Source organism: Myripristis murdjan, chromosome 12 (genome assembly GCF_902150065.1).
Source record: "Myripristis murdjan chromosome 12, fMyrMur1.1, whole genome shotgun sequence".
Classification (NCBI taxonomy): Eukaryota; Metazoa; Chordata; class Actinopteri; order Holocentriformes; family Holocentridae; genus Myripristis; species Myripristis murdjan.
Genome location: NC_043991.1, coordinates 25,254,407 through 25,269,010, shown reverse-complemented (window position 1 = coordinate 25,269,010; position 14,604 = coordinate 25,254,407). Strand labels below are relative to the sequence as shown.

Sequence of the window (14,604 nt, the reverse complement as noted above, 5' to 3'; positions counted from 1 at the left end):
CTCACTGGGAATATTGTGTGTGTATGTGTGTGTATACGTGTGCACATACGTGTTTAACCCCTCTGCAGACTACCTCTCCTCGTGTAACTAGATGATGATTAAGATCATAAGGGCTCCATGCTCCCTCATCAGGTTCACTTTGACGTGACATGTCCAACCTCAAATCTCGGTGTTTTGGCTTAACATCGGTTGGCCTCTGACCAGGGCAGCACAAGAAGGCTCCCGGTGGGGATTACGCATCAGCACTGGCTGACTTTGCAGTGGACCGGGATATTTCTAACGCTTGAGGACACTTTTGCTTTGCTTTCATTCAGGAAAACTTTGAGCCATAGTTGCAATAACTACAAAAAAAATCTTTGAAGGCTGCTATAGTTCATCAGCTGTTTCTGCTCTATTCTACATGCTAATCTCATAACTGGGTCATATCAGTCTACGGTTGGGTCAGTTTTATTGTGCGAACAATGGAACGTTGAACTCAGTATTTATGAGAAGGAGAAGCTGCCCTGTTCACTTTCTATATGCACGTGTTTTTGTGCATGTGTGTTTATTTCTATGTTCACAATTGTGTGTATGTTCCTTGTATGTGTGTGTGTGTATGTGTGTGTGTACAGGGTTTCACACAGCTGGGTTTCAGAAGGCTCTGGAGGCTGTGGGGTTCCATTGTTAAATGCTTCCTGCAAAATTCTACAGGGAAGAAGGGAGGAAAGGGAGGATCACATTTTTTTGAAGTTTGGCAGCTAAATACAAGAACATTTTCAATTTTGGATCGTATTAAGATCAACTGCTCGACAATAAGATATCCTGCACACTCAAAACATCCATACGCCATAAAAAACTGAAAACATTTTGCACCATTTAAATGCTAAAAACTTCATTAAATATAAGATTATCTATAAGATTAGTCCAAGATTAGTACTATTAGATTCTATAACAAATTTACATGTCCTCAAGTAAATACCTGAACTTCAACTTGAGAAAGCAAGATCTCCTTACTTAAGTGTGGAGACAAAGGACAATGATTTCATTCAGTCTAATTGGTGCAATAAAATATTTGCATAACGACAAGAAATCCTCAGTCCATCTGCGTATTACAAGGCTTTCAGCAGTCTTACTTAAGCATCCAGTGTAAATCAAATTACTCTCAAGCATCTTGGTTAAATATTCAATAGCATCACACTGATGCATTGCATCACTGTTATTGTTATTATTTAGGCCTCTCTGAATGGGGACAAAGGAGTTGCACTTCCTGTCATTGTGCAGGTTTCGAGTAGATGTGTAAATCTGATACTGCTGCACTGCTTTCTGTCTGACTACATCAATCTCTCTCTTTCACTTTCTCGCTCTCACTCCCTGGCTTATCCCCTACTTGGCAAAGCCTGATTTGATTGACTGACTCATTGATAACACTAATAATAATACTAATACCACATTTGTGCATCAGCAGGAGCACCATTTGTAACAGCACATAACAAAAAAGAAATGAAGACAAGAAACAAAGAATGCATACATTTACACAACATTACAATCACTGAGGACAACACTTAGTGCAGATATCAGGGTGCAGCAGCAACCATTCAAATTTGTCCCACCTGGCACATGAGCCAAGACCACTCATGTCCTTGGACCCTGCAATAACAGCACCATGTTTCACTCCATAGAGGAAGAGCCACCAAGCTTCTGTTTCACACTCTGCTCAACCTCACACCCACCCAAGACAAAGAAACAATGTCAGCAAAACACCCCGCAGTCCACAATCCCCACAATCCACAGATGCAACCATTTATTCTCCTATCATTTTCATCTAGTTATGCCACCTCGTCTCAACCGGCTAGAAAATTGGAAGGATCTGCATTCTGCAGCCCACTGTATAATCCCAAAATTGTGAACCTGCTTTTTCTCACCCTTCGACTATTCACAAGGGTTTTCGAATATCACAAGCTGTTAAAAATAATTATATTTTCTCAGCCATTATTCACCGATGAGGTACAGTGTAGTGGGCTATTGAGAGATTCTGTTATTCACTTACTGCTATGCTGCGGTAAATGACTCCCCTATTTCTCTCTGTGGGAGCATCGTCTTAAAAGTGTATGTGCATATGTGTGTGTATGTCTGTGTGTGTGTGTGTGTGTGTGTGCGCTTGTGCATTTATACAGAGGGGGCACTAAGGGTCAACCCTTTGCCCACTCCAGAGACAGGAAATGGCTCCAATATGGGCCTGAGTGTGGCCTTCTTTAAAGCCCCGGGGAGTGATTTAGCCTTCTTGTCAAGACTAGGACTCCAGGTTCAGTGAACAAAAATGTGCAAAGTGAAAAATACAGATGTTTCTTCGGGCCATTTGAAACACTGGAGATTCTCAGGCAGGAACCATAGATCTCTGGCAGGCTTCTCAGGGACCTGAAAGTCTATTAATAGTGTCAGTGGGTTTGGGTAGGAGCTGACGAGCTCATAGATCATCATTTACTTTTGGAAAAAAAAATCAAGTCCAATATTCACATTTCAAAAGGCGACTGCTTTCAGTTGATACAAATCTAACTTTGGTTTATCTACCTGTTTTTTTCCCCACCATAAACATGTGAATGGAATGTATTAATTAGAATTTGCTTACTTGAAAACTATTCTTGTCCATTGAGGCAAACAAACAAAGTCTATCCATAGCGTGTCATATTCACTGAAAATAAAGACAGCTCCAAAAATGTTCAGCAACCACAAATCACTTTTACGCTAAAGAACAGTAAGACTAGAGTTAAATAAATGATTGCACCTTGCAACACAATAGTCAGTTTGCTTTTTATGTAATCTGAACACAGGAGTCAGGCAGGAGCACATTTGCTAATAGACTCTCCCCAGTATAGGCCTTGTGTATCTTGTCATCTTGGACTGTGTGCAAATATGCTACCTATATGGTCAGAGCGTTGGTTGACTCTCTAGGCTGTTATGGTGCTGGGGGGTGTTGTTTACACTGAGCATATTTCCAACCTTCTGGGGGAATGATCTCTCCAAGGATTTTTTTTTAGGACTTGGTGAAGAGGACGTCTCTGTTGTAGTTGAAGGATAACGGAAAAGATAACATCAGCAGGGATTATTTGGAAAACGGGCATTGCGGCTGTCTTAAAACAAAATTGAACTTTGGTAGTACAGTTACCAGGGAGTGATGCGAGTCCACATGGCGGTGAAATTTCCTCATTAGCTGCTCTGTGCTCCCCTGGGCTGCTGCTCTATAATGCTGTATTTCTATCTTTCCTTTTTCCTCCATAGCGTGCCAAAACCAGTCCCAAAATAGCACTTTTAGCACATAAATCAATCCTAAAAAAGCGGATTATGCAAGTATAAAAAACAAGAAGCCCCGGTACCCATTTTTCTGTGTAATTATAGTTTGTGAAAGCACTATCAGGTACTATTTGTTTCTTCCTCGCACATTGAAGTTGCAGACACTACCGGCCGGATCTACTTTCATACTCAAAAAAGAAAATAACAAGAAAAGAATGGTTTAATTTCCCCAAACAAAATGGGTACCGGGATTTGCTGTGTCTTTATATTAGCATAAGCCACTTTGTTGATGTTTAAGTACTGACAGTGTTATTTTGGGGTCTGTTTTGCTGCACAGAGGGATAGTGAGTGGACAGCTGACACACCAGTACTAGTCTTTGTATAGTCCAGTATTCCAGATTAGCAGCCCTGGGGAGCATGGAACAACTAATAAGGATTATTTCAGCATCATGTGGACTGATATCACGCTCAGGTAATTGTACAACCCAGTTCAATTTTATAGTTCAAAGTTCAATTTTGATTTAAGTGTAAGAGTTGAGAAACATGAGAAGGCTCATTTAGAAATTCAGATAGATTTTTGAAGCCCTTCAGCCTTTCCAGTTAAAAAAAAAAAAAAAAAAAACATATCAGTAGATATCACTTGAGGACCTCTGAGTCTCTTTTTTTTTTTCACAAAACCACACACACAACTTCCACCATGTTATCAGAGACCATCTAGGCCACGTTTCAAACCCAATCTCATCAATCTGCCTACAAATGGCATGACATTACTCTTTCAAATTGCATGCAGTGCATACGTCAAAGTTTTGATTTTGCATGCAGGTGATGATACACTGTTCTCTCCTTGTAACTTCTGTGGAAAGCAGATATGTCGAAATACCACGCATCACCGTGAACAATCATGACGTCACCAGTGAGGCTTATACTGTCCTCCTATTCAGCTGTGAAATATCTCTAAAGTCAAACTATTTTTGTCCACAAGTCATCTGGATAAAATCATTCATGCTTTTATACCCCTTTGATTCGATTACTAGAGCTCACTTTACTCCTGTTGTAACCAAAAATCTGTTTATCTTCAGATTTTACAAAATGCTGCTGCCAGACTACTGAGGGGACCATATCACTCCAAATTTAGCCTCCCTACTCAGACAGGAACTACTCCTCAGGCAGGTCTGTCTATTATGTAATTAAATTAGTTACATTAAACTAATTAACTCACTGCAACAATCCCGTGCTCGGCTGTTCCAAAGCAGAAACTTAGCATACCTGTCTGCAGTTGTAATCATACTATTTACCATGCTGCCTGAATGCACAGTTTGATATAAAGCCAAGTTAGTTATGTTAGTTATTTAGAAATATGCAGTCCAGCTATGCATTGTATGCCTCATAGTATCCCCTTGCCTTTTATCTTTGTCCCATTAGTGCCTGTATGTAGTTATGATACTGTGGTTTTCTTTTATGTAGAATTAAAGTGACACATTCCCAATGTCATGCACTGTCTAGTCCAGCAGATTCAGTGTCACAAATCAAGAGGGACTCTTGTGCAGACTCAGACAGAGATGGATGATTATAATGAGTAAAATTGAAGATTTTACTGAGTTTGGCAGGCAGGAAAGGGTTGACGGCAAGCAGCCTTGGCAGACAGACAGACACCCCACCCTAGAAAAACAGATTTCAGAGCCCAGTGACTGGTGGCCAGCCACCAAATCAAATTTTTTCTTCTATCTAACCTTACAGGTATTGCTCATAAAAAGAATAATCCAGCTATGTCAGGAAGTCTACCAAAATTAGCTGGCAGTTATTGCCTTGCTAGTAATAGCAATGAATGGAGAGTTGATGATGTCTCTGTGCTCTGTCTCTATGGTTTATGTCTCATGGTCATCTCTGCTCTTACCATTTCTGGTGCGCTTTAGGTAAATCACTTCTTGACTGTTTTGTCGTTGATAGTTTTATGGTATCTTCTGATATTGTCTTTATGCTGTGTACACAAATATTACTGCCCCCAGCTTAGCTAGTTTAACAATTAGTACTGCTGGTGCAGGCATGTCATGAGACCTGCTACACTCACCTCAGACCTCAGTGTGTTTTACAATCATTAAACCTCCACATGGAACTGAGACGTCTCTGTTGCACTGTGCTCTACGCAAAACAAAACTGGCATTATTCTGCACTGATGAACTTCTTTGTATGATCTATTTATCTGTCTGTCTGTCTGTCTGTCTATCTATCTATCTATCTATCTCTGTCTCTCTCGATGTACAGTACAGGCCACAACACAACTGATGGTCCCAACCCCGTTGATAAAGCAAGAAATTCCACTAATTAACCCTGATAAGGCACACCTGTGAAGTGAAAATCATTTCAGGTGACTACCTCTTGAAGCTCATCGAGAGAATGCCAAGAGTGTGCAAAGCAGTAATCAGAGCAAAGGGTGGCTATTTTGAAGAAACTAGAATATAAAACATGTTTTCAGTTATTTCACCTTTTTTTGTTAAGTACATAACACATGTGTTCATTCATAGTTTTGATTCCTTCAGTTAGAATCTACAATGTAAATAGTCATGAAAATAAAGAAAATGCATTGAATGAGGTGTGTCCAAACTTTTGGCCTGTACTGTATTTATGTATTGACAGAGAGAGAGAGAGAGAGAGAGAGAGAGAGAGAGAGAGAGAGAGAGAGAGAGAGAGAGTGAGTGTGTGTGTGTGTGTGTGTGTGTGAGAGAGAGAGAGAGAGAGAGAGAGAGAGAGAGAGAGAGAGAGAGTTTATTTATTTAATTACGTATATCTTCTTGAGGACTCATCTCTCATGTGTGCATCACCTGTGCGTACCTGCAGTTACTTAAAGAGGTAGAACGATGAAGCCCGCCCTCCACGCGACGTGATTGGTCCAGCCAGTGTATCGACAAAGGAATGACGAATCAGCATGAGATTTTATTTTATTGTATTTTAGTGTGTTTGTTTGTTTGTTTGTTTTCAAAATGCGGGAGACTCCCAGAACTTCCGGGAAAGGCGGGGTGTGTATTCTGTTTATGTCTCTGGCCAATCCTCACTTTACCTGCGAGAGACATACAGACGAAACGTCGAACCACGAAACACAGAAAACACAGTAACACAGAAAAAGAAGAGGATGTCATTCACGGGGAGCTTCCAGCAGCCACTTCCTCCTGCAGCTTCTGCGCCCTCTCCAAGCCCGAGGAGAGGGAGGGAAGTTTGATCGGAGGGCGTAATCTAATTTTTGGCGCTTTGGAAGGACTCCGTGAGGTGGACGAGCTCCTATTTCCTACCCTCAGCCTGCCACCTCGTGGCACGATGTGCACATTACATGATTGAAATACTTTGAAATACAACCTCGGAAAAGAAAGAGCTTAGGCTTATCGTTTTACTTTTCCGAATAAAATACAGACTTCGGACAATTCAGCATCGTCTTAGCAGTTTCAATAAAACGGAGGCAGTCTAATGGCAAATTGATGCTACAGATGGGGTGTGACATGGGCAAGGAGGGGGGCCCACTTTCCGAGTCGCGTTTATTACCTGTTTAGCCGTCAAACTCGTTGTTGGTCAATTGTGATATTTCCAACAGCACCTGAAAGCGTCACCGGGAAGATGCGGATAATTGAGATTTGACGTAACTCGCCGCCTCCATGTTGGATCAGGAAGTGGGCAGAGTCGAAGCAGGGATTCTTGAGCCGAGCAGGCTAACGCAGAACAGCTGACTTATTTGTAAGATTGCACGATTTCGGCTGACATTTCGAGTTGCATGTGCCGTGCCTTGCTGACAGCTCGAGGGTCGCACTTTGATCGGGTTTGATCGTGGGCAGAAGTCATGACTACTCTGACACAGAGAACATCGGGCCTTGTCCAGCGACGGACCGAGGCCACTCGCAACGCCGCCGCCGACAAGGAGCGAGGCTCCAGCGGGGAGGAAGACGAAGCGCGTCGCGGAGACGAGGAAGAGGACGACAAAGGGGACTCCAAAGAAACTAGACTCACCCTGATGGAGGAAGTGTTGCTTTTGGGTCTAAAGGACCGAGAGGTGTGAGCTGTTTTGTTGGTAACATTACTTTACATTAGTAACTTCAGGCTGGCCAACAGATGACGTTAGCTCGCCTGTTAGTTCCGTAACATCCGTGTTTGCAGACGTCAACAGAGCTAACTTGAATTCACCCTTTTGAAGTTACAGCCAGTTGACGTTTGCTACGTTTAACCTGTCATTTGGCATGAACTGCATTGTTTTTTTAGTATGATATCAGCTAATGTCAGCCAAGCTAACGACTGCCTAATCGCGTGTTTTAATTGTGCCGTAACTGCGCATTTCCAGCAATTATCATACCATTCAAGTTGGATATTGCTGGCAGCCGACAGCACAAGTGCGTCAGAATTAGCCCACAAGTAAGAGGAATTAGTCATGGTTATGGTAATTATTTAATGTTAACTGGTTAGCTCCTTTTTATGATTTTTTTTTCTTTGACAACTTGCCAGCAGCAGCATGACTGTGGACGGTCGACCTGGAAGTGTCACACAAAGCCGCCTAACAGCTAACACGTCAGCTAAGCAGCAGTACACCTTTATTGATCTTTCCTCCTCGCAGGGCTACACGTCCTTCTGGAATGACTGTATTTCTTCCGGGCTTCGAGGGTGTATGCTCATAGAGCTGGCCCTGAGAGGGAGGCTGCAGCTCGAGGCCTGTGGGATGAGGAGAAAGAGCCTGCTCACAAGGAAGGTGAGGAATCTGGCCGTGTAAGTGTTGCTGAAAGGAGGACCTGAAAGGCCTGGGCTCAAGCCTGCAGGCTCAGTTCAGCTTCTGCTGATGGGCCCTCGAGCAAGACACCAAATGCCTACTGGCGTCAGGCTGAAGGGGCTTAAGCAAAAGGATGAATGTCTTCTCTAGGGATCTGTAGTATCACCAAAATAGTAGGGATGGGGAAAAATCAATACAGCACAGGCTTGCAGTGTTTTGTGTTGCTATATTGTAGCGATACACCGACGCCAAGTATATTGTATTACCAAGACTCAGTGCAACACTTATGACAGCTTCTTTATGACCGAGTGGGTCTGTCTGTCTGCTTGACAATCCCATTTTGCTGCAATAAAAATGATCGAAGTGAGATGAACAGAATGACAACTTCAATGCAGCATTCAGGACCACCAAACTACGATGCTATATCACAATACCAGGAATCCCAGATGATATTTAGTCTCATGCCACAGTGTCAAGATAATGTTGTTGTATCACCCAGCCCTAATGTCCATGCCTTAGGTGTGTGTCGTTCTGAGATGTGCTTGTCTCTCTTATTTGCACAGGTGATCTGTAAGTCAGATGCCCCGACAGGAGACATGCTGCTGGATGAGGCTCTGAAGCACATTAAAGAGACCCAGCCTCCAGAGACTGTCCAGAGCTGGATCGAGCTTCTCAGCGGTGAGATAGCCTACCGTGTCTGCCGTCTGTCGACCAAACTTAAAACATACAGAGTCCATTGTGACAGTTTTCTCATTGTTTCATTTGATTGAAATGTGGCTCACAGGTATTCATTTTCAAAGCTCGTGCTGGATGTTGCACATCATTAGGACGGACCTCTCTAATTAAAATAATGAAGGTTCAGTGTCAAATAAGCGAGTGCGACCAGACGTTGGCTTCCCACAGGCGCACGACAGTGTTGATCAATCATCGCACAGTGTTTGAGAACAAAAATCCACCAGGCTACATACTAAGTGTCGAATCACTGGATGTACTCTAAACTGCAAAAATTACATGCACTTCAGTCTAAAGATTCGGTTGTGATCCCTTAATAAAGGTGCAACCAATCATTTCTAGACCACAACATTAAATATTAGAATAAGGATTTATTTTCTCAGATACATCTTTAAAAATGTACACTCACATGAGATAATGGGCCAGAGGCAGGAAGCAGTAGACTTAGAAATATCTTCTTAATTTTGTTCTTATCCACAAGTTGTTCTTATTTTGTCATCACTCCACTGATTTCTGGGATTCACCGCTGATGTCTTATTTTTGCTTTTCTGTTTATAAAGAAAAAAATTCTACAAGTGGTCGAGAGTGCTCTTAGCAAGATAAGAAAACATACGACTGTGCACAAATCGCTTCTCCAGCCGATGGGAATATAAGTTTCAAAACTGAACAACATAAAAAAAAATGCATTATATGAATATCAAATGCACAATCACTTTTAGATTATTTTATGTTTTAGAGCAATTATTAGGGTTTGATTATTGAAATAAGAATATTTGAATGCAGACATTTGAGAGTTTGTTGAAATAATAGCAACTAAGCCGGTATTAAAAAAATAGTTACAAAACTGCATAAATGAATTTTAGCGTGTTTATGCAGTAGAATTGCATCCTTGTTGGTGTTGGAGCTTCAGAAACTCCTGTCCTCCTGCAGTTGTCACCATGGCGTGCCCGGCTTGGGCAGAGCCTTGTTCTACCTCCATGTTGGCAATAGCTGTGGCTGAGGCATTATCTTTTCAGGTTGTCCGTCTGTCCCGTTCTCATGAACATGATATGTCAGGAACCCTCTGAGGGAATTTCTTTCAATCAAATTTGGCACAAAGTAACTAAAGAATCCAGATGCTGTTTATGATAGTTTCACACAAATGTCTAACAGGATATAATGATGAAGTCATGACAGTTTATCTCCAAACTGTCAAAAGTCATCTTAACTGTGTCATTGTAATGTTACACAAAAACACTTTTCTGGCTGTTGTTCATTGCCATAACTCATCTTTTCCACTCCTTGTATGACAACCAGGGGGCTTCCTGTTCCTCTGGTAGCCCACCACACGCTTGTTGGTTTTGTTGATATTGAGATTCAGATGATTATTGTTGCACTATGTAATAAATCTTTCTATTAGTCACTTATAAAAACAGTCTTTCAGTGAAGACAGCGTGTTTCTCACTGATAATTATTCACTAGAATCAATGGAAGTCCTCACTACAAATGTTATGAGCCTGGACAGACATGGCTGTAAACTGCGACTTGGCCGGATAATGGAAGCATACAACCGCAAGGTGGTATTTCTAGTTTGGCCTGCAATTTAATACTGAACCATTTCATTCCAGCAGCTGTACATCCCTCTTCAGAGATAAGATTCACAGCAACTCAGATTTTTTCGCCATTGTTGGCGTTTTGACTTTCTTGTATGTCCAGTACTTGTGCTCTAGAAAGATTATTATTCTTTTCTTCCCTTTTTTTGTAAGGTCATTTAATAGTAGGCACACAGCACAACAGCTGCCCTTCTATAGTGTTTAGGGGTGTTATCTAATGCTCAGACAACACACCTCCATTTCACCAACAGGTGGGATTTGTCATTCAGGACTCCTTGGTAAGAGCAGGTTTGAATGGATAAGGCAGTTAGGTGCATTTGGAGTTGACCTCTCTTGTTTTCTCTTAACAGAAAAATAAGAGAAAATTTAAGAGAAATGCATGTGACTGTTGCCGCATCCGGCCCATTGATTCAAACTGTTTCGCAGGCGTAGAACAAGATATTTTATCCTACATAGAGCAGGTCAGCCCACAAGAGGCTGCCATGTTCACCACTATGTTTAGATCTTATTGGGATTAACCTTCTTACAAGGGTATTACCACCACCACCACCTGTCCATTATATATACTACAGGGGTGTGTATTACAACTACAGGTTTTTACTATACTTTGTTTATTGCATTGTTGGCTGGCTAGTGGGGTTTTTTATACGTTGGGAGACAGATGAGAAAGAAAATCAAGAACAGAGGATTAGTTATACCTTACAGGCAGACACAAAGGGAGAACCTGAAACCATTGACTATAAAGGCGTGAAAAAGATGAAAGAAAAAATTCTTAAGGCTTCAGCATAAAAGTAGGAGCATTGGCGCTGCCCTGTCAAGCTGGAAAAGTCGGCTCTAATGAACAACAAAGGACGATACAGTAACGTTAATGTTTCCGGCTAATGCTTTCCTGCTACCAGAATTAGTTTTAATGCATGGCTTTGTGGAGTACTCATTTCGGATTGGTTGCCATTCTGTGGTTTGATATTTCTGAGTCATGGCTGTTGTTGATGACGGGACATTGTTATGGACAGTCACTTCAAGCAGGTTTGATATGTCACTCCACTAGGCGATATCACGGCATCTTTGATCTAATACTTCAATATTGATATTGCGAGAATATTATAAGGATGACTACTTTAACCACAGTCTATCAGTTCACAGCCTGTAAAATGGCGATTGGGCCAGCCTTAGATGTCAGTAAGTGCATCTTATTTTGTGTTCTCTTTTAGGAGAGACATGGAACCCCCTGAAGCTGCACTACCAGCTGAGAAATGTGAGAGAACGTCTCGCTAAGAACCTGGTAGAGAAAGGTGTTCTCACAACAGAGAAGCAGAACTTCCTGCTTTTTGACATGACCACGCATCCGCTCACAAACAGCTCCATTAAACAGGTAAGGTACACTGAAATGAGGAGGATTATTACCAGAATATTTTAACCTTTAATTTAGTTCATAGCTGAACATTATTTTTATCCACTTTGGGTCTAGCATTATGACAAGCAGAATAACATCGCAAGCCCATAATCACTGGTTATCAGTCTTAATGTTGAGGTCTACTTAAAAGTCTGCTCTTATTTTCTGAAAGATAGTGAATATCTCTTATGAGCTGAAGTTGGCTAGTTAGGTTGTCATAACAATGTGGCTTGTTTCCATACAAAAGACATCAAATACATTTTTATCTGTTAAAAGTCACATGCTCATTTGTAACATAGCACAGTTGGCTCTATTTCTTGCTCTCTCACTATTGAGGTCAGGATGGACGAGTGGAGGTGCATTAGCAGTTGGAGAAGGGGGGTGGTTTGTGGGGTTAGATATAATTTGTCTAACTTCTGTATATTGCATACAGCGACTCGTGAAGAAGGTCCAGGATTCTGTTTTGGAGAAGTGGGTCAACGACCCACATCGCATGGACAAGCGGGTTCTGGCACTAATCCTTCTGGCCCACTCATCTGACGTTCTCGAGAATGCCTTCGCCCCCCTCCAGGATGAGCAGTATGACCTGGGCATGAAGAGGGTCCACACTCTATTGGAGCTGGAGCCGGAGAAAGAGAGCACAAAGCCCAATGCTAATGAACTGATGTGGGCTGTGGTGGCTGCATTCACTAAATGAAAACAGCTGATTGGTTGGACTGGAAGATCTGGCTATGGTCTGTGTTATTTAATTGGTTGAAAGACTTCAATTAATGAGACAATCTGTTTGGTTGGGGCGCCTGGTTGTACACCTATTCCAGATGACATTTTGGTGGTAGACCTTGTTAACCCAAAGCAATCTTATTGGTGGCGGGCTTCACCAAGTCAAGTTTGGAATCCTTCAATGACAAATGACTGGCTGCTCTCACCCAGTGAGGTGTATTACCTGCCACTGGGAGACTGGATATTCTGATCAACTCTGACACTACTAACAGACGGGTGTCTGTTCCTCATGTTAGATGACAGTGACGGACAACAAAGGTGGCAACAGTGGCAGTGATGAAAACGAAGATTTTACTGGGTGCAAGTGGCTTCTATTTTGAGGAAATAACATCTCTTCTTAATGTTTAAGATCTGAGCAGAATCAGCTCCTGGCCTGTTCTCCATACTCTGCCCACATGCTTATGCAAAGATAAAGAATAGCAAGTTACATGGCAGTTTGTACTCCTGGCATTCACGCAGGTCTCCTGCTTCCACCTGTTCATTCCCAGTTGTGTTGGGAGTGCATGCTAAGGTTCACTCCTCAAACAGACTTTGCGTGAATGCCTCTTATTCATTCCCTGTATGTTTTCCTCCGAATTTTTTCCCCTCACTCCCTCCCATTGCATTTTGAGGCCAGAGAGGATCCAAGTCACAGCTTAAGTTCCTAAAGTTCAGGCCCTGCATAATTGAAGGGCAGGACAGTTTGGCCTTAATTTACAGTGGCCTAAAAGAAGAACTTAAAACTTGAGTGCAACAGTACTCTTGATATCTTCTTAGTTTGTCATTTTTGCAAGGGTCTGTTCTGTGTTTTATGGGATGTGACTGGTCTTCCATTACTGTTTTACGTTGCTAATAGACGCTTGAGTAGCCTGCCATTTATCAGATACTTTGCACAGTTAGTAGCCCTGTAGTTACGACAACATTTTTTTCGGGGGGTATTTCTTTGGCTTGAATAACCTACTTGTGAAAATGAGATTGAAAAGTATGAAGTTTAGCAGTCGTGGTATAATTTTGAAATATCACAATATCTGTATGCCTGTTTATCTTTACAGTTACTGTAAAATCCTTCCTTCTGATCCATAGAGAAATCTACTATTCACATTTTCTCAATGTGAGACATAAAGATGCACAAACAGTTAACGGTGATCTAGTTTATACAAGTGAAGCTCAAAATGTCCGTGCATATAGCGTACACCAGATTTGTGATGAAGGCCCATAATTAATGATTGTTAATACAACCATGCTAAATTTTGCTAAATGGGCTGTTATTAGTTCTAGAAATACTCAAGCTTCCCTCTCACACTATAACCCTCATTTTGTATTTTTTGTCATATTTGGGTGTTATTTCTAATGGACTCATGCAGGCATGTTGTACTGACACTTTTTCAGTGCGGGTTTTGAAAGAGTTGCATAGCCCTCAGATGAATTTATGTTCAAGACTGAAAACATTCAAAAACATACAGTCCGCTGGCAGAACGATTATCTCGTGACATACCTAAAAGTGGGCCCGGGAAAAACTTTTTCAATGTACAATTTCCATTGTAAGAGTTGTTCTTTGGTTTGAATGGCGTGATCTGTGTATGAAGTCACCTATCACCTATCACCATACTGTAGTTCTGTCCTTTTTTTCTGCCTTCAAAATGCCTGTAGGTATGAAGAACTGTTCGCAGCTGTTTACAGAGATCATGCATGCTATTGGTGGAGGGCTGTGGGACTTGTGGATGTAGCTACAAAGGAAAGGCTTGTATGTAATTATTAGTCATTATATGTGTACGATGAAATGAAATTCAATGAAAGGGATCTTCTCTCCTATTCTCTATAATTCTGTATGCTTTTGTATTACAACAAAATAAAGTATGGATCCTTTAAGTGCCTGAATTTAGCACTGTTTTGCTGTGGTCGTTCTTATTCCATTATGGATTCACTCCGTTCACGTTTGATGTTAGTTTCCACTTCTTCAGCTTATTGAATGTACTCTGTCTTTTAAATATATACAAATAACTTGTGCATAGTGTGTTGTATGTGCAGTATATCTGGTTCATTGCCTCTTTACTGTAGCAACCAATAATAAGCCACTATGGGACACACATCACCAGATACTGGATTTACTTAAAGCACATCTT

General features: G+C 41.5%; 1 protein-coding gene across 1 annotated transcript; it reads left to right on the top strand.

The window, feature by feature from the left end:
• Nucleotides 1–6,914: 6,914 nt before the first annotated feature.
• On the top strand, nucleotides 6,915–14,363 carry LOC115368943 (Golgi phosphoprotein 3-like). Its single transcript, XM_030065390.1, has 5 exons — nucleotides 6,915–7,300; nucleotides 7,856–7,987; nucleotides 8,569–8,683; nucleotides 11,541–11,701; nucleotides 12,156–14,363. The coding sequence occupies exons 1-5, from the start codon at nucleotides 7,091–7,093 to the stop codon at nucleotides 12,417–12,419; spliced, it is 882 nt and encodes a 293-aa protein (XP_029921250.1). The 5' UTR covers nucleotides 6,915–7,090; the 3' UTR covers nucleotides 12,420–14,363.
• Nucleotides 14,364–14,604: the final 241 nt, after the last annotated feature.

What these genes read in the sequence shown, in the direction of transcription:
- LOC115368943 (XM_030065390.1), top strand. Translation starts at nt 7,091, where the DNA reads ATGACTACTCTGACACAGAGAACATCGGGCCTTGTCCAGCGACGGACC. An exon ending in TGGGTCTAAAGGACCGAGAG is followed by an intron (nt 7,301 to 7,855) that starts GTGTGAGCTGTT and finishes TCCTCCTCGCAG; the next exon opens with GGCTACACGTCCTTCTGGAA. An exon ending in CTGGATCGAGCTTCTCAGCG is followed by an intron (nt 8,684 to 11,540) that starts GTGAGATAGCCT and finishes GTTCTCTTTTAG; the next exon opens with GAGAGACATGGAACCCCCTG.